The following is a 20,738-nucleotide window of genomic DNA, read 5'->3' on the forward strand; positions in this document are numbered from 1 at the left end:
GTTGGCTCAAGCTTTGTGTAAGAATGAAAGTTGGACTACAAATGTGAGCGATTTTATGTGTGTGTGTGAGTGTGTGTGTGTGTATGCGCCACTGCACAATCAAGCAAGCAGAGTGCAAGAAGAATTCTGGACAAATGTGGAAGTGTGCACGGAAAAGTCTGAAGGGAATGAGTGTGTGCTTTTGATTGGAGATATGAATGGAAAAGTGGATGGAGTAATTGGTGAGTGGGGTGTGCCTGCAGAGGTGGATGAGAATGGCAGTGCTCTAGTGGACATTTGTGCTGGGAGGGGGTTGGTGATAGTCAATACCCTCTTCGGCCACAAAATGATCAACAGGTATATGTGGCGAGTGATGAGAAGGGTGGGTGGTGAACTGAATGAACGAAAGGCAATGACTGCTTGCATATGTGGGCATGACAGAATGAGAAGGTGTGTTATGGATGCAAGAGCATATAGAGGTTCGGGGAGTGGACTTTCTGACCACCACTTGGTGATGGTGAAAGTCAAGGTTGAAATGAAGTGGATGAATAGAAGACGGGAAGGACAGGAGGAAGTAGTTCTTACAAGGAGGGTGGAAAGGTTACAAGAGGATGGAAAAAAGTCAGAATATAAGAGACAAGTGGAGGAGTGACTGGGTAAATATGATTTGGGGGATGTGGAAGGTGTGTGCAAGATATTCACAGAATAAATCTGTGCAGCATGTGAGGTGGTGTGTGGGCAAAGAGAAGACAAAAAGGGTTGCAAGGAACAGCATGCTGGAATGAAGAGGTGAGACAGGCTGTGGAGCAAAAGAAGAAAGCATATAGTGAGTGGATGAGAAACAGGGGCGTGGAGGAAGTTGAGAGACAGAAGAGAGAGTTATATGTAGGGAGGAGGAAAGCGGTGAGAAGATTAGTAAGAGAGAATATGAAGAGAGTGGATGAGGAATTAGGAAGGAATCTGAGTGTAAAGTGGAGGGAATGTAAGAAAATGTTCTGGAAAGAGGTGAAGAGAATTTGACTGGGTGTTCTAGTCAGGGAGGGAAAGACAAAAAATGGTAGATTACTAGTGGAGAAGGAAGAAAAAGTGAGCAGATGGAATTAACATTTTAAGGAATTCTTGAACATAGAGAGTAATGTGAGAACAAGTGGCTGGGGAATGGCTGGGAGAAGGAGGGAGGTGAGAAGAGAGGAAGAAATCAGCAGGATGGAAGCTGTGGAAGCAATGAAGAAAGTTAAACTGAGGAAAGCCCCAGGAATTGATGGAGCATGTGGTGCAATGCTGGAGCATGGGGGAGAGATGGATGTGGAAGATGTGCAGACTGGCCTCGGAGGAAGGTAAAGTCCCAAAGGATTGGAAGTCAGGTATACTGTAATTATTCCCCTATACAGAGCGAAAGGGGAAAAAGAAGTGTGTGGTAATCATAGGGGCAACTGTCTTCTTAGTGTAACAGGAAAAGTATATGGCAGAATATTAACTGACAGAGCTAGGGAAATGACAGGAATTAGTTGGAGAAGAACAGGGATGTTTTACGAAAGGAAGAGGTAGTGTAGATCAGGTATTCATTCTTAGGTCTTTGGTGGAAAAGTTTCTAGAGAAGGGAAAGAAGTTGCATGTGGCCTTAATGGATTTGGAGAAAGCTTATGACAGGGTGAACAGACAAGGATTGTGGAAAGTATTAAGAATATATGGAGTAAATGGGAAATTGATGAATGCCATGAAAAGTATGTATGAGGGTGCTAAGGCTGCAGAGTGTGTGGAGAGTGAACTGAGTGAATTTTTCCATTTGAAAGTTGGATTGAAACAGGGATGTGTCATGTCTCCATGGATGTTCAATCTGTACATGGATGGGGTTATAAAGAGATAAAAGGTAACGCAGTGGATGTTGGGGCAGCCCTAATGAGAAAAGGCAGTGTGTGGAAACTCTCGGTACTGTTGTGTGAAAATGAGACTGTATTGTTATGTGAAGATGAGGGGGAGCTGCAAGGCTTTATGAATGAGTTTGGGGAAGTGTGTAAGAAACGGAATCTAAAGGTGAATGTAGAGAAGAGTAAAGTTATGGTCTTCGAAAGAAATGAAGTCAGTGAATGTACAGTGAGGTTGGATGAGGAGGAAATGAAAAATGTGAGTGCATTTTAAGCACTTGGGTAAAGTGATGAGTAAGGATGGAAGTTTAGAGGGTGAAGTGCTTGAAAGGGTACGAAAAGGAAGAAAGGTTGCTGTTCTTTGAAAGCAGTGATAAGAAACAGGGAAGAGAGCATGGAAGTGAAAAAGTTGCTGCATGACAGTATTGTGATACCGGCTCTGACGTATGGAAGTGAAGCTTGGACCTTGTTGGAGGAAGTGAAAGCAGTGGAAATGAGTTATTTGAAAGAAGGATGTGGAGTCACATGGAGAGACTGACAAATGAGGTAGTGAGGGAGTGTTAAGGTGTGGATGTGGTAGGAAGTGTTAAGAGAAACACAATGAGGTGATTTGGCCATGTGGAGAGGATGGAGAGTGAGAGACCGATGAGGAGAGTATATTGAGTGAGGTGGAGGGGGAAGAGGGAGGGGGAGGCCAAGGATGAGGTGGAGGGATGAAGCGGAGAGGTATATGAGAGAGGGGGTGTGAGCTGGGAGCAGGGCAGTGAAATGGCAGGGGACAGGACGACATGGAGGCAATTTGTTTGTGGCCACCCCTTATGGGATTAAGTCATCTGGTAATAGATAGATAGAGTTAGGGCTACCTTTTGGAACCAGACACATACTTAAGGATAAAAAAACAACTTGCTTAGAAATAAAACAAGGTGGGAGCCCATTCACCCCACACAATGGGGCAACTGGGCACTCACACCTTTTATTACTGTATGAAGGTGCTCATTACTGCTGACTGCTACTAAATAACATAAACTAAGGCAGGTATTAATATTTTATGATTTCAGTCCCTAAAATAGATAATTCTGACACTTGGTGTCTAAAATGTACAGTACTGTACCACAAAAGATTCCGGTCGTCACGGAACACACTGAAAAAATATGCAACTTCTTTGACTGTATAATGGGGATCATTACTGCTGACTGCTACTAAAAACATAAACTTATTCAGGCAATACATGTCAAACATGGCAGTACATAAAGAAGACCTCAAACTGGTATAATTCTAAATAACGGGAGTACATCTGTTTCTTTCACAGACTGATGCTATGGAAATTTTTAATATAACGAATTAAACAATCTTAGAAACATTTCTAGCTGAAGTGTATGGCTTCTAGAATAGGTTAGGTTGTTTTTTCAAGATCTGGGTGACATTATGGTAAGAAAGAAAAACAGGCGTACTCCCGCTACTCAGGATTTTATAGTTCCGCACCATCACTGTGGTTCTGTGGGCAAACGAGCAAACAGAGTTTTTTAGATTCAGAGCCTAGTGCATCCCTGTGACTTAGCAATATAGCAATACATGACAAGGAGTCAGTAAGACATATTTAGAAACTAAATAATAATAATTAGTTAATATGCCCGGTTGCCTCTCCCCAAAGTGCCCAGTTACCCCCCTTGTATTACCCTTTCCATTACCCAGTAATGCTTAACTGTACAAACATGTTACTAGTTCCCATCTGACCTTTCATAATGTCCAGTAAATGGGCCTATGTAGAGTTCTCTAGCTAACTTCTAACCTAGGCAACTACCCTTATTGTTTCAAATGTTGAGGATTCAGCAAACTCTCAAAAATGTCACTCGCATGCGTGCAAGGGCCAGTGGACAACTTTTTCCTATTTCAAATTGTTGATTTTGAGGTATGTTATTGCTGGGGGACTTAGCTATACAATTAGCACCAGAAAAGCCAGAAAATTAAAGATTAATAGGTTTTATATAAGAAAGTTTGCAAATAACTTAGTGTATGCTTGGTTCCCTGCTAAGTGCTCAATTGCCCCATCTTACGGTGCTTCAGGTCAGTGGGAGAAATGTTTTTTAGATTTTAGGTTGCGCAGCCCCTAACCCCAACATATCCCCATTGAACCCAAGTTAAACTGACACTGATATGTGATAAACTGGTACGCAATGGGTTTTCACTTCTTGTGACCCCATCGCATACTGAGTTATGACTGTTTTTAAATGGCAGGTAAGAAGAGTGAATGTCGGAGGTCAGGTGCAAGAGGCAGACCGAAAAAGACCTCAGGGAAGAGGGACTGAACAGAAAGGTAGCCAGAGATCGAGCTGCATGGACAGCCATCATTAGGTGACCGAGGGTCATGAATGCAATGTAAGGATATTGGAGCCTTTATAAACGATGCAAAATGACATGAGTTACTATTATTGTTGCTGACATTGTTGTTACGGTTTAGCCCTACTCTGGCCAAGAGGACTTGTTGACCATATGTACGTGATTCTGTGGGACTACCCTACATACACAGTACAGTCTTGTACAGTACATACACCTTGTAGGGAACTGGCACCCCTTGTAGCAGACAGTACCTTGCCAAGATCAGACCAGGATCTCTCCCCACAGCAAGATGCACGAAAGTATGAGAAGGTCTGGTTCTTGGGTAGACACCACAGCTGCTCTGGGCCACTCAGGGCACAAGTGCCCCTATGTGTAGGTGCCTCATCAGCACCATGGTAATTGCTCTGTTCATATAAAATGTACAAGAATATAATTTAAAAGTTGAATAACCTGTATGACTGACCTTAATTGATAGCCTCTTGTTCTCCCTTTCCAATTCAAGCAACTTGTCAGCAGATGTGAGTAATGAGTCCCTCTTTAGCTGTTCCACCTCAGCCTCCAACCTCTGATTTTCTAACTGCAGCTTCAGCACCCTGGCCTGAGCATCACCAATTAAGTCACTACCCACACTAGAACCATTAGTTAGCTGTTGAGCCTTCAGTTGGTCTAGCTGAGCAACCAGGGTAGCTGACTCACTTAGGGAATTCTTGGTGCTGAGGTGGAGCTGAGCATTCTCCTCCATCAGTTCCTGGAGCCGCTCTCGGTCTGCATCACGCTCCTGGAGAAATAAAAAAACTTAGTAAGATATTCAAATCAAGCTTCACTGATCTCCTGGGAATTATTGGTGAAGTTCCAAAAACATTCCAGTTTAAAATTTCATATTCATTAACAACAAACTATGATATGAATGGAAAGTGTTTTCATCTGGTCTGCATAAACAATGTAATAAGAATATACAGTAACCTCTCAACTAACTCGAGTTTAAACAGCACGTTTTCATTTTAACATGAGCAAATATTTAAGGACATATGTTTAACTAACATGGGTTTCTTGATTTAATGCGACTTTACATGTACGTGATGTTTCCAAATTTGCTGTGCATGTCTTGGACAGTCCCGAGCTGATAGACCGTCTCGGGGAAGGTTTAATTTATTCAGTTGAAAAAAAATATATATATATTGTACCTGTTTCATTACGGTAAATTGAGTCTTTACATATCAGGACAGCAGAGCAAGGAAGGGGAGCAGCGGAAGGTGGGGGAAAGGGGTGAGGAGGGACAGTAGTAGACGACTCGTGATGCGTAGATGAAGTGATGCTGTGTGTTGTTACTGTTTGTGACCCACTTACAGTAATGAGAATGTTGCTTTTACTGTATTGTTTCTATGACCTACTAATGCATTAATAATGTTGAGGAACTTTCACAATGCCGTGAAAGAACCAAAACTGAAAGAAAATCCATGTATAAAACGAAGACAGTACTGTATGTATTTGGGGAGAAGTAAACAATGCTTCTGCCCAACTAGGGCGTTGTTTACTTCTCTCCAAATATACTGTTTTTGTTTTTTATGTGGATTTTCTCTCAAATTAATATTGTTGCTCCTAAGTTTAGAGTAGCATAACTTCCCAAATGGGTAGACTTTCCTAGCGTCCAGGAACGAAACCCCCAATATTACCATTGTTTCTTGTGGGAAAATTATGTTGAAATAGCGCATTTTTAGACAACACAACCTCTCCAAGAACATAACCCTCGCGTTATTTGAGAAGTTACTATGTATGTATATATATATATATATGTATATATATATATATATATATATATATATATATATATATACACATATATATATATGAGATGGAGGGATGGGGTGGAGAGGTATATGAGAGAGGGAGGTGTGAGTTGGGAGCAGGGAAGTGAAATGGTGGGGGACAGGGCGACGTGGAGGCGATTTGTTTGTGGCCACTCCAAACGGGATTGAGGCATCTGGCAATAGATAGATAGATAGATATACACAGTATATATAATATATATATATATATATATATATATATATATAATCCATCCATCCATCATCCAATCCTACGTTGCACAATGAGGAGCATAGGAGCCTGGGGCTAGGCAAGTTGGTCCTGACATTCATGATGAGAGTGACCTGCCTCACTCATCCCTGAGTGGCATTATGTGAGCAATAAACCCCAACCACCCCTTGGATATAAACCTTCACTGGCTCAATCCAACTGGAGGACCATAATTGCCCACTAAACCACCAGGCGCCAAAATTTGGTTATATGATTACCACCCAACATAGTAAATGGTTTCCTGGTGTACTGGAAACCATTTGGCTTGTCACTCAGTGTAGGGTAACCCAGAGGCAGAAGGAAGAGGAAAGAATGAAGGAAAAAAAGACAGAAGAGGGAGTGTAAAGTCACCCGTAGGCAGAAGGACGAGGACAGAATGAAGGAAAGAAAGACAGATGAGGATGGAAGGAAAGAAAGATGGAGGAGAGGAAAGGACAGACACCCGAGAGCAGCACTACATCGAGTGAGTGGATGACGAGTGCCCTCATCTATATATATATATATATATATATATATATATATATTTCTATCCTCTTGCTTCCTCCCAAGAGCAGCCCCGTTTCCCCCTCTGCACCATTCCAAAAGGGGCTGGATGCAACCTAACTGCCTCCAGGTTATTACACAAAAATAGGTGCACAGACAGTGAACACTCAATCACCTGTAATTTTGCCAAGCCCTATACCACATAAAGTGAAACACTGGATACTGCATAGTACCTCCCCAACAGCTCAACATTTGCTGTCAAGCCAGATATTTTGTTACTATCAGTCTCGACCTCTATTCTAAAAACTTTCCCATGAGTAAAATATGAAAACTATGCATTAAATACAGTACTGTAATGATACTGTACAGTAATACTGTACACAATATACTACTCTATGTACTCACCATGTGTTGGCATCGATGGAGGGTACAGTTGTACACCGTGTAGTACAGAAGTGTCCGATGCACTTAATTCCATGTGGTCTAGTGGCAAATGGCTCCCCTACAGATTACTCCAGTTCCACCACCTCAGGGTCAATCTCCGCCAAAGGTGCTGGAGTAGGTAGCAGAGATGGAGTGGCAGAGGGTGTCAGGTGGAGCTCCAATGAGGCATCCAACTGAGGTGAGACCTCAGGTGGAAACACCACTGTTAAAGGAGTTGAAGGTGGTGCTATGGCCGAGGTGCTTGGCTGAGGTGAAGAAGACGTGGCCGTGGTGGTGCCTGGTTGGGGTAAATGATGCCAATGTGAGAAAGTAGAGGGCTGGGGTGACAGAGGCCAGTATGAGGAGGTCGAGGGCTGTGACGACGAAGTGGCAGGTGTCACTGAATGGAAAATGGACATGATGGAGGACTGCTTGAGGATCCTTCTCGACTGCAGCTTTATTACATTCTCACGGCCCTGTCACAGGTACATGGGTATGGCATCGGTAAAGATGGGCTGCTGATTAGGATGCTCACAGCAGCTGAGAAGGATGTTCACTGCATCATGAACCTGAAGGTGGCTCAGGATTTCTGTTGCTTCGTCGTCATCATTGTCCTCCTCTTCATCCTCGGTGCCCCCTGCAGTCACAGACTCTATGATTTCCCAGTTGGACATAACCTGGTATCTGGGGTATCCCTAGTCCACTTCCAGCCAATTGTGGTTGGTGTCTTCTGTCACCTGTTCTCCTGCTGCTTCCATATGCTGGACAAAATCTTGAGCTTCAAAGCCGGTAAAGTCAGCAATGGTCTCATTGCCCTTGAGGAACATGTTCCAACCATGCCCAAGCGTGACTGCAGAGAGTTCCCTCCAAGTTTGCGTCTGCATTCAGACTTTAAGGAAAACCGTTTGAGGTTGGCCATGGTCCTCTCCCCCCTACTGTCCAAGCCTTGGGCTACCTCCTCTTCATCCTCAGGCACAACCATCTTGTCTTCCATAAACCTCTTCTGGTACAGCCACTTCATTGCCATGATAATACCCTGGTTCATGGGTTGCAAGACTGAAGTCAAATTAGAGGGTAAGAACATGACCCTAATATGACCTCCATCTCCAACCAACTCCTCTGAAGGATGAGCAGGAGCACTGTCAAGGAGCAGCAGAGCCTTCACTTGGTCACAGGCAAGGCCAAGACTCTCTGTCTGATAATGGATAATCTCCTTCACAGCAGAATTGTAGAACCAATCTTTGAAGATCTTGGTTGTAAACCAAGCCTTCAGTGAGTGGAAATAAATCACTGGGACACTATCCACTAACCCCTAGAGACAATATGGCTGTTTGGCAGGCGGTGGCTCAATCGGTAGAGAGGTGGGCTGCAGTCCAAACGGACCCAGGTTCGAATCCCGGCTGGGGCAGGGAACAGTTTAAGGATTTGAATTTCATTAAATCAGCCTTTACTGATCTACCAGAAGACCCGCTGATATGTTGTAACAATACCCCCGCTAATACCAATACACCAGTCCTGTATGAGATTTGTTAATGGCAAACTGAAACAAAAGGAAGGATTCACCAAACTAAAAGTAGAAGGAGAGGTCTTTAAGGATGCGGCAATGCAAGCAGAAATAATGAACAAACGTTTCCAGTCAGTTTTCACTAAAGAAAAGGAGCTAGTGGAAGGGGAGGGAGTGATTAGAAATGTTACGGTGATGAAAGATATAAAAGCGGAGGTGCAGGAAGTGTATAAATTACTGGAAACTCAAGATGTAAGGAAAGCCCCAGGACCTAATGGAATTTCTAATTGGGTACTGAAAGACTGCAGAGAACAACTGGCAGATAAAATTCACAGTTTAATCGTATGCTCACTGGAAGAGGGGAAAGTGCAACAAGAATGGAAGAGGGCAAATGTGGTACCAATTTACAAGGAAGGAAACAGGGAAGAACCCCTGAATTACAGACCAGTGTCTCTAACCAGCATGGTCGCAAAATTGTGTGAGAGAATCCTGAAAGACAGATGGATAAAATATCTGGAAGAGATGAATATTTTGGCAGAATGTCAGTTTGGATTCAGAAGTGGAAGGTCATGTGTTTCTAACTTGTTGAGCTTTTACTCAGAGCGATTGACGTGGTACAGGAGAGAGATGGTTGGATGGATTGTGTGTACTTAGACTTAGAGAAGGCCTTTGACAAGGTACCTCATAAGAGACTAATGTGGAAACTAGAATATATAGGAGGACTAAAGGGGAAACTTCTGGAATGGATGAGAGGCTTTTTGAGAGACAGACAAATGAGGACAGTAATAAAGGATAGGATGTCTGGATGGAGGGAAGTAACAAGTGGAGTCCCTCAAGGCTCAGTGTTGGCGCCAGTAATGTTCCTGATTTACGTAAATGATGTGGTAGATGGAGTGAACAGTTATGCAAGTCTGTTTGCTGATGATGTAAGGATCTTGAGGAAGGTAGAGGTTGAGGAGGATTCTAAAATACTGCAGGAGGATTTGGATAGGATGCACAATTGGAGCCGGACATGGGAAATGAAATTTAATGTAAAGAATTGTAAAATATTGGAAATGGGTAAAAGTATCAGGAGGCCGTCACTGAATTATTTGTTGGGTAATGAATTAATTACAAAAAGGAGAGAAGAGAAAGATTTGGGAGTGCTGGTCCAAGATAGTTTGTCACCAGAAAAGCACATTAACAAGATAGTTGGAGAGACTTATAAACTCTTGACTAACATAAGAGTAGCGTTTCATTATATGGATGAGGAGATGATGAAAAAATTGATAGTGGCCATGATCCGCCCCAGGTTAGAATATGCAGCGGTAGTGTGGTCCCCACACAAAAAGAAAGATATAAACAAGATTGAGAGAATACAGAGAACAGCAACCAAGATGGTCCCCAGTCTGACAGACCTGTCATACAGAGAGAGGCTGGAAAAACTGGATTTGCCCTTCCTTAGAGGAAAGGAGAAAGAGGGGAGACATGATTGCAGTGTTGAGGACCATGGTGGGAGTAGATAAAATTGACAAAGAAGATCTGTTTGTATGGGATAAGAGAGCAACAAGAGGACACGGAATGAAATTGAAAAAGTCAAGCTGCTTGAAGGATATCAAGAAATATAGCTTTCCTTACAGAAGTATAGACTTATGGAATAGCCTGGACAAAGGGATCGTCCAGTCTAAAAATTTAAACGAGTTTAAAGCTAAATTTGACTTATTGAGAAACAGCGACGGAAACCCACGAGCATAGTACATTCCGTGTATATCACAATTAGGTATATTAGGTAAGTACTTAAATATTTGGAACGACTTAGACAAAGAGATGGTGCATGAGAAAAACATTCATGTGTGTAAAGGTAGACTTGATAAATGTGGATATGGAGACAGGACGACACGAGCATTGCTCAATTCCTGTATACTACAAATAGGTAAATAAATAGGTAAATACACACACACACACACACACACACAATGAAATTAGAAACTGGAGAGAATAACAAGGGAGATATGGCAGTAGTGTATGTTCCCCCTAAGACAAGAGCATGAAGTGATGATGAATACCAGGAAATGTTGTCAGACATGGCTAGTTATTTATAGAAAATGATTGAGAAAAGCAACAATATAACTTTAATGGGCAACTTCAATTGTAAAGAGGTGAACTGGGAGGAATGGGACTCAGGAGGCAGTGAAGATTCATGAGGCACTATATTATTAAATATAACAATGAACAATGTGATGACACAATGGGTCAAAGAAGAGACACGGTTCCAAGGTGAGGATATGCTGTTTACCAGAGAACCCGATGTAATAGAATCCTTGAAATATGTGTCCTATTGGAAAAAGTGATCATGTGGTCATAGAGTTCCAGATGATAACAGGGAATGTGGAACCAAGAGATGAGCTTTATAGGAAGGGAAGATACAACTTGGGGAAACCAAACTTTGGACTGAGAAAATTTTTCGAAAATGCAGATTGAAGAAAATTCAGAGAGACGAGAGATATAGGGGAAGTGGGATATTCTTCTAGGCCTCTATAATTTGGGAGTCAAAAAATTTGTGCCATGAGTAAGGGGGAAAGAAAACAGGAAAAAGGAGTGGTGTAAAAGAGGGTGTATGATGGCACAAAAAAGAGAGACATGGCGTGGAACAACTGAAGAAAGAGAAGTAACAACAGAACAAAGGAAGAATATAAAAGAACTAGAAATGAATACACAAGAATATGTTGAGAGGAAGAAAGAAATTTTGAAAAAGGTATAATACATAAATGTAAGGATGAACCCAAACTGTTTTATAGATTTGTCAATGGCAAACTGAAACAAAAGGAAGGAATCACCAAACTAAAAGTTCAAAGAGAGGTCTATAAAGATGCAGCAATGCAAGCAGAAATTATGAACAAATGTTTCCAATCAGTTCTCACTAGTGAAAAGGAGTTTGTGGAAGGAGAGGGAGTGACTAGATATGTAGTGATAAAAGATATAAAAATGAAAGTATAGGAAGTGTATAAATTACTGGAAACTCAAGATGTAAGGAAAGCAACAGGACCAGATAGAATCTCTAATTGGGTACTGAAGGAATGTAAAAAGCAACTGGCGGATAAGACTCACAGTTTAATTGTGTGTTCTCTGGAAGAGGGGAAAGAGCCTCAAGAATGGAAGAGGGCAAATGTGGTACCAATTTATAAGGGAGGAAACAGGGAAGAACCCCTGAATTACAGACCAGTGTCCCTAACCAGCATGGTCGCAAAATTGTGCAAAAGATTTCTGAAAGATGTATGGATAAAAAATCTGGAAAAGATGAATATTTTAGCTGATAGCCAGTTTGGATTTCGAAGTGGAAGGTCATGTGTTTCCAACTTGATGAGTTTTTACTCAAGAGCAATTGACGTGCTACAGGAGAGAGATGATTGGGTGGATTGTGTGTATTTAGATTTAGAGAAGGCCTTCGACAAGGTACTCCACAAGACTAATGTGGAAACTAGAGCATATACGAGGACTGAAGGGGAACCTCCTGGAATGGATGAGAGATTTTTTGAGAGACAGACAAATGTGGACAGTAATAAAGGATAGGATGTCTGGATGGAGGGAAGTAACAAGTGGAGTCCCAAAGGGCTTGGTGTTGGCGCCAGTAATGTTCCTGATTTATGTAAATGATATGGAAGATGGAGTGAACAGTTGTGCAAGTCTGTTTGCTGATGATGCAAAGATCTTGAGGAAGGTAGAGGTTGAGGAAGATTGTAAAATGCTGCAGGAGGATCTGGATAGGATACACAATTGGAGCCGGATGTGGGAAATGAAATTTAATGCAAAGAAATGTAAAATATTGGAAATGGGTAAAAGTACCAAGAGGCCATCATTGAATTATTTGATGGGTAACAAACCAATCACAAAAGTGAGAGAAGAGAAGGATTTGGGAGTGCTGGTCCAGGACAGTTTGTCACCTGAAAAACACATTAACCAGGCAGTTAGAGAGAGACGTATAAACTCCTGACTAATATAAGAGTAGCTTCTCATTATATGGATGAGGAGACGATGAAAAAATTGATAGTGGCCATGATTCGCCCCAGGTTAGAATATGCAGCAGTAGTGTGATCCCCACACAAAAAGAAAGATATAAACAAGACTGAGAGAAAACAAAGAATAGCAACCAAAATGGTCCCCAGTCTGGCAGATCTGTTGTACAGAAAGAGGCTGGAAAACCTGGATTTGGCTTCCTTAAATGAAAGGAGAAAGGGAGGCGACATTATTGCAGTGTTCAGGACCATGGTGGAAGTAGATAAAATTGACAAAGAAGATCTGTTTTTATGGGATAAGAGAGTAACAAGAGGACACGAAATGAAACTGAAGAAACCAAGCTGCTTGAAGGATATCAAGAAATATAGTTTTCCTTATAGATGTACAGAGCTGTGGAATAGCCTGGACAAAGAGATCATCCAGTCTAAAAACTTAAACGAGTTTAAACCTAATTTTAACTTATTGAGAAACAGACGGGACCCAACGAGCGTAGCGTATTTCCTGCATATCACAATTAGGTAAATACAATTAGGTAAATACAACGTGTAAGGGAAAGCACCAGAAAAAGAGGACTCGATGTACCCTCAATGCTAGATCTTATATTTACTAGGCAAGAAAACAATACGGACAATTTAATATATCACCATCCATTCAGCAAAAGTGATCATGCAATACTAAATTGCAACTTCAGGATTGCATATGACATGACATAGTTATGAGGAACACACTGAGGTGGTTTGGCCATGTGGAGAGGATGGAGGGTGAAAGACTGACGAAGAGAGTGTATGTGAGTGAGGTGGAGGGGGGAAGGGGAGGCCGAGGATGAGATGGAGGGATGGGGTGGAGAGGTATATGAGAGAGGGGGTGTGAGTTGGGAGCAGGGCAGTGAAATGGCGGGGGACAGGGCGACTTGGAGGCGATTTGTTTGTGGCCACCCCAAACGGGATTGAGGTGTCTGGCAATAGATAGATAGATAGAACAGCAATAAAAGTTACAAAAAGAGCCTAAACTATAAAAAGGGAAACTATCATGACCTAAAAAGGTACTTCTTAGAAACTGATCGGGAAAAGGAGCTTAGAGGACAAGATTTAAATGCTATATATAAAAAATTTTGTGAACTTTATGAAATAGGAGTCCAGAAGTACATTCCACAGCACAAAAAAGCAGAAAAAAAAATAAAGAATGGTTCAATACAGAATGTAAAAAATCAAAAGAAAAAAAAGAGATTTGTTATGGAATAGATACAGAGGACACAATAGTGAAAGGGCATATAACAACTATAAACAGGCAAGAAACGATTATACAAGAATAAGGAGGGAGGCCCCAAAACAGTTTGAGGAGGATATCATAAATGAAAGTAGTGATCAACCGAAGCTATTTTACACCTACATCACAAGCAAAACTAAAGCAAAAGATAAAATACAATCCATTACGGATGAGGGAATAATCTGTAGACAAGAGAAGGATATTTGTGAAGCACTAAATAATAATTTCCAATCAGTTTTTACAGAGGAAAAAAAATTTGAGAGGGATTATGTGGAACATGCATGCCCACACATACTACCAGATATGCAAATACAGTATCAGAAAAAGAAATACAGGAGGAGTTAAGTAAATTAGACAAAGGAAAAGCAAATGGTCCTCATGAAATTTCATGTTGGTTGCTACATGAATGTGCAAAAGAGTTAAGTAAACCATTATCTTTAATTTTCAAGAAATCCTTGAGACTAGGTAAACTACCTGATATTTGGAAGAAAGCAAACTTTGTTCCCTTATTCAAGAAAGGGAATAGACAAAATCCACTTATCTACCGACCAGTATCACTAACCAGTGTTGTAAGCAAGGTTTTAGAAAAGCTTATAAGAAAAGCTTGGGTAAATCATCTAGAAGAACACAGTATGATAACAGAAAGACAGTTTCGTTTCAGAAAAGGAAAATCTTGTGTTAGTAATCTGTTGAGCTACTATGACAGAGTAACAGACACATTTCAAGAAAGAGAAGGATGGGTGGACAGTATCTATTTAGATTTCAAGAAAGCATCTGACAGAGTACTGCACCAAAGACTCTAATGGAAACTGTACCATCAAGGAGAAATCCAAGGCAAAAAGAGGTGACATGATTATGCTATATAAATGCACATCAGGGAAAGAGAAAATGGACATAAATGATTACATAACCTATGGGGATGCATCAGTAAGAAGACACTGCAAAAAACTGAATAAAAAGAGAGGCGATAAAGAGGTAAGGAAATTTAGTTTCCCAAATAAAGCAACTTATCAGTGGAATGCACTACTGAATGAAACAGCGTGTGCTAAAACAATTCACAAATTTAAGGACATGTACGATAAATATTGTTTAAGACACAGGACAGTACGAGCTTGACTCATTCCTGTAAAGATACAATTAGGTAAGAACACACACACACACACACACACACACACACACACACACACACACACACACACACACACACACACACACACACACTGAAGAAAAAAGAGAAAATAGTGAGAAGCTGTAGAAAGGAACAGATGTGTGGTAATATTTGGAAATAGGGAGGAGGAAGAAAAGGTTAATCCGTGAGACTCGAGAGAGTCACGAACCTGGTGAGAGGAAAATTAGGCAAGATTGATCCCTAAGGAGACAAGTGGGTAAAAGAAATTGAGGAAGTAAGGAAGATAGGGCCTTATAAGAAAGGGGAAACAAGATCAATGAGAGTCAAGCTGTCATCAGAATGTGTAGTAAATGATAAACTTAAAGTGACCTGGAAACCAAGCAAAGAGGCAGGGATGGAAAATATTATAATAAGGAAAGATTTGAATGAAGAAGAAAGAGAAGTTTTAAAATCATTGAAGGAACAAGTAAAGGGAAAAAATGATAAGAGGACAGAGGAAGAATGTAATACCGGTACTTTTTTTGGAGAGTGATGGATATGAAAGTAAGGAAATGGTATATGAGGAAACAGAAGTGAAGGAAACTAAGGGGGATGGCTAAGAAAGATCAGAAATTGAGGAAGTTGTACTGACAAAGAGAAGGAGAGAAGAGGGTATAAAAAACATCAAAAATAATTTGAAGGTGGTATATACTAATGTTGATGGTTTAATATCAGCAAGGCTTGAAATTAACGATTTCTTGAGAGAACATGAACCTGATGTCATGTGCTTTGTAGAGACCAAATTAAGAGAAGATATTGATGTTCATTTGGGAGATGGTAAACAGAAACTGTGGAGAAGAGACAGAAAAGAAAAAACCGGAGAAGTGATGATAGCAGTGAAGAACAACATAAATGCAGATACCGTGGAAATGGGAGAAGGCAGGGCTGAAGTGATATATATGAAATTAGAAACTGGAGAGAATGGCAAGTGAGATACGGCGGTAGTGTATGTTCCCCCTAAGACGAGAGCATGGAATGATGACGAATACCAGATGTTGTCAGATATGGCTAGTTATTTGGAAAAAATAATTGAGAAAAGCAACAATATAATTTTGGTGGGTGATTTTAACTGTAGAGGTGAACTGGGAGGAATGGGACTCAGGAGGCAGCGAGGATTCGTGGGGCACTATATTATTAAATATAATAATGAATAATGTGATGGCGCAATGGGTCAAAGAAGAGAAACGGTTCCGAGGCGAGGAGACACCAGCAAAGTTAGATTTACTGCTTACCAAAGAACCCGATGTAACAGAATCATTGAAATTTTTCTGTCCTATAGGAAAAAGTGATCATGTGGCCACTGAGTTCTAGATGATAATAGGGAATGTCGAGCCATGAGACAAGCTTCATAGACAGGGAAGATACAACTTTGGGAAACCAAATTTTACAGGATTGAGAAAATTTTTTGAAAATGCAGACTGGAGAAAATCCAGAGAAACAAGAGAGATACAGAGGAAGTGGGATATCTTTCTAGACCTCTATTATTTGGGAGTGGAAAAATTTGTACCAAGAGTAAGAGAGAAAGAAAACAGGAAAAAGGAGTGGATTAAAAGAAAGTGTATGATAGCAAAAAAAGAGAGAGATAAGGCGTGGAACAACTGGAGAAAGAGAGGTAACAACAGAGCAAAGGAAGAATATAAAATACATAGAGGGTAGAAAGGAATTTTGAAAAAGGTATAATAGACAAATGCAAGGATGAACCCAAACTGTTTTATAGATTTGTTAATGGCAAACTGAAACAAAAGGAAGAAATCACCAAACTGAAAGTAAAAGGAGAGGTTTATAAAGATGAGGAATGCAAGCTGAAATAATGAACAAATGTTTCCAATCAGTTCTCACTAATGAAAAGGAGTTTGTGGAAGGGGAGGGAGTGATTAGAAATTTACCGGTGATAAAAGATATAAAAGTGGAGGTACAGGAAGTTTATAAATTACTGGAAACTCAAGATGTAAGGAAAGCCCAAAGACCACATAGAATTTCCAATCAGGTACTGAAGGAATGCAGAGAACAACTGGAGGATAAAATTCACAGTTTAATCATGTGTTCTCTGGAAGAAGGGAAAGTGCCACAAGAATGGAAGAGGGCAAATGTGGTCTACCAATTTATAAGGGAGGAAACAGGGAAGAACCCCTGAATTATAGACCAGTGTCCCTAACCAGCATGGTCGCAAAATTGTGTGAGAGAATCCTGAAAGACAGATGGACAAAATATCTAGAAGAGATGAATATTTTGGCTGAATGTCAATTTGGATTCAGAAGTGGAAGGTCATGTGTTTCCAACCTGTTGAGCTTTTACTCAAGAGTGATTGACGTGCTACAGGAGAGATATGGTTGGGTGGATTGTGTGCAAGTAGACTTAGGGAAAGCCTTCGACAAGGGACCTCATAAGAGACTAATGTGGAAACTAGAGCATATAGGAGGACTGAAGGGGAACCTCCTGGAATGGATGAGAGGCTTTTTGAGAGACAGACAAATGAGGACAATAATAAAGGATAGGATGTCTGGATGGAAGGAAGTAACAAGTGGAGTCTCTCAAGGCTCGGTGTTGGCGCCAGTAATGTTCCTGATTTACGTAAATGATATGGTAGATGGAGTGAACAGTTATGCAAGTCTGTTTGCTGATGATGTAAAGATCTTGAGGAAGGTAGAGGTTGAGGAGGATTGTAAAATGCTGCAGGAGGATCTGGATAGGATACATGATTGGAGCCAGATGTGGGAAATGAAATTTAATGTAAAGAATTGTAAAATATTGGAAATGGGTAAAAGCACCAGGAGGCCATCACTGAATTATTTGCTGGGGAATGAATTAATCACAAAAATGAATGAAGAGAAAGATTTGGGAGTGCTTGTCCAAGATGGTTTGTCACCTGAAAAACACATTAACAAGATAGTTAGAGAGACGTATAAACTCTTGACCAACATAAGAGTAGCATTTCATTATATGGATGAGGAGATGAAAAAATTGATAGAGACCATGATCCGCCCTAGGTTAGAATATGCAGCGGTAGTGTGGTCCCCACACAAAAAGAAAGATATAAACAAGATTGAGAGAATACAAAGAACAGCAACCAAGATGGTCCCCAGTCCAGCAGATCTGTCATACAGAGAGAGGCTGGAAAAGCTGGATTTGCCTTCCTTAGAGGAAAGGAGAAAGAGTGGAGACATGATTGCAGTGTTAAGGACCATGATAGGAGTAGATAAAATTGACCGAGAAGATCTGTTTGTATGGGATAAGTGAGCAACAAGAGGACATGGAATGAAATTGAAAAAGTCAAGCTGCTTGAAGGATATCAAGAAATACAGCTTTCCTTACAGAAGCACAGACTTATGGAATAGCCTGGACAAAGGGACCTTCCAGTCTAAAAACATAAACGAGTTTAAAGCTAAATCTGACTTACTGAGAAACAGCGATGGGAACCCACAAGCATAGCACATTTCGTGTATATCACAATTAGGTATATTAGGTAAATACATAAATATTTGGAATGACTTAGACGAAAAGGTGGTGCAGGAGAAAAACATTCATGTGTGTAAAAGTAGACTAGATAAATGTTGATATGGAGACAGGACAACATGAGCATTGCTCAATTCCTGTATCCTACAAATAGGTCAATACACACACACAAAAAAAAACAGCAAGTACTTGAAGGCATTCAAAGAGCATACCAGCTTTCCAACTGCTGCAGACTAAGAAAAAACAACAATGAAATACATGACAGTACTGCATCTGCAAAGGTAACATCATGTATGTATGTATGTAGTCATGAATGTATCTCCTGACTGTGAAAAATGATGGCAGTAGTTGTGACAACTATCCAACTGAAGTCGTGACCCCACTCTATCCATCAATGTCACTTTCACGGCCACTTTCCTTCAATTACAGAAACAGTACCAAGGTGCAGCAGACAACCTAAATTTTCTACTCTGTTCTCAGACTCAATTATTTCCGAAATCTTAAAAAAAAAAAAAAAAAAAAAAAAAGTAAACTTAAGATGTGCATCCAACTCACACAAAAAATTCTCTCTTAAATACTCTACTTCAGCTCCTTTCCCCTGATTTCCTACTTTCATCTCATTAAACTTCATAAAATGAAAACTATAAGAAACCTATTAATTATCCCTATAAATACAACTTTCAGTAACTGATCTGAATCCAAAGTGTTTATGGCCACATCAACCCGACTGCTTTTCCCCCTCCCCCTACCCTCAACTTGCTGGTGCAAGTACTCACAATTGTGATCTGGTTGATGGTTTGTTTAAGCTGCAGGATGTTGTTCTCAAGGTCCAGCACCTGCTCAGCTCGCCTGCGGGATGATGCCAGCTGTTCTTCCAGCATCTCCTTTGTTTCCACTAAGATCCTGAATTGAAATTTGTTTGTAGTAAACATATACAGAAGTCATGAAGGATGTCTGGCAAAAGACAATACATGTAACGATCTTAATGGGTGCATCTCCCAGTGAGGTACACTGAAATTTAATTTACAAAGAGAGTTTATCGTGTAAATACAGTGCAGTACAAGCATATTAAAACTATGATAGTTATAATCAGCAGAACCTCATGTAACTTCAAGACTCCATTATCTTATATTCAAGAGCTATAAGTAACTAATAAAAGATGGCAATTCTGATGGCTTCTAAATTTTCTGATGTAGTCTGACCTGTTGTCTTCCCTAAGTTCCTCAACACGAGTCTTGTAGAACTCAATGTCAGCCATCTTGTCCCGGTACCGCACCACCTCCTGCTCCAATGTCTCCACCCTCCCTGCTCGTTCCCTCAGGATATCTGCTTCGTCCCTCCATGCCCTTGCTGCCCTTGCATCCTGCACCAGCTCAACATTCTATATTGGGGGAAGAGGTTACCAAGCACAGGAATCAATAAGGGACCATTTTAAAATTCGCTGCACTAGCAATAAGGAATACTTATTACTGTATACAGATGACTAAACCATGCAGGAAAATGAAAAAAAGGGTGAAAAAGAGAAATGTCAGCAAGGTAATGCACACAAGTAAAACAAAGACGGTAAGATAAAAAGCAGCAATGGCTGGAAACTATGACTAACATGGGAACTGGGATGGCAGGATAATGTTTTGCTTTTAGGATATGACAAAATGAACAAGGTAGAAACCCAACATGCAGGAAGGACTGTCCCAACCATAAAAATTAATTTCCAAATCAACTTACTGGCACTGCATTTTTTTTTTAAATACTGATTCTACATCAATGTCAGTGCTCTCATATCTCAATACATTAGATCAAATTAATGAAAAGTACTTTTGAGGAAAAAAAAAAAAAAATCCTTGGTAGGAAGAAGATAACACAGTAAGACTTTAACAACATAGGTTTTTAAAGGGCATGAGCTTCTGTTGGCTGAATACAATCAACTGGGGGTATCCAACACAAATTACAGTCAGTCTGGGATACAGGAAAGCATAATGCAACTTTAAGACTAAAAATAACTGTGGCATGCTTCTGGTTTGCTAGTCTGTCTGTCTATTGCCAGACGCCTTAATCCCGTAAGGGGTGGCCACAAACAGATCTCCTCCATGTCGTCCTGTCCCCTGCCATTTCATTGTCCTGCTCCCAGCTCACACCCCCCTCTCTCATACACCTCTCCACTCCATCCCTCCATCTCATCATTGGCCTCCCC

At 40.7% G+C, this 20,738-nt stretch overlaps 1 protein-coding gene across 1 annotated transcript in view; it reads right to left on the bottom strand.

Annotated features, from left to right (window-relative positions):
* The window catches only part of Girdin (protein girdin), an 818,609-nt gene that overhangs the window by 320,703 nt on the left and 477,168 nt on the right, over positions 1-20,738 (bottom strand). Inside the window, exons 8-10 of the mRNA XM_080282575.1 lie at positions 19,750-19,928; positions 19,324-19,450; positions 4,645-4,959 (exon numbers count right to left, since the gene is read on the bottom strand). Coding sequence (XP_080138701.1) covers positions 4,645-4,959; positions 19,324-19,450; positions 19,750-19,928 — 621 coding nt within the window. The remainder of the gene's footprint in view (positions 1-4,644; positions 4,960-19,323; positions 19,451-19,749; positions 19,929-20,738) is intronic.

Source organism: Coenobita brevimanus, chromosome 94, assembly GCF_032717465.1.
Source record: "Coenobita brevimanus isolate Jiangsu-jjx chromosome 94, ASM3271746v2, whole genome shotgun sequence".
NCBI classification, from domain to species: Eukaryota; Metazoa; Arthropoda; class Malacostraca; order Decapoda; family Coenobitidae; genus Coenobita; species Coenobita brevimanus.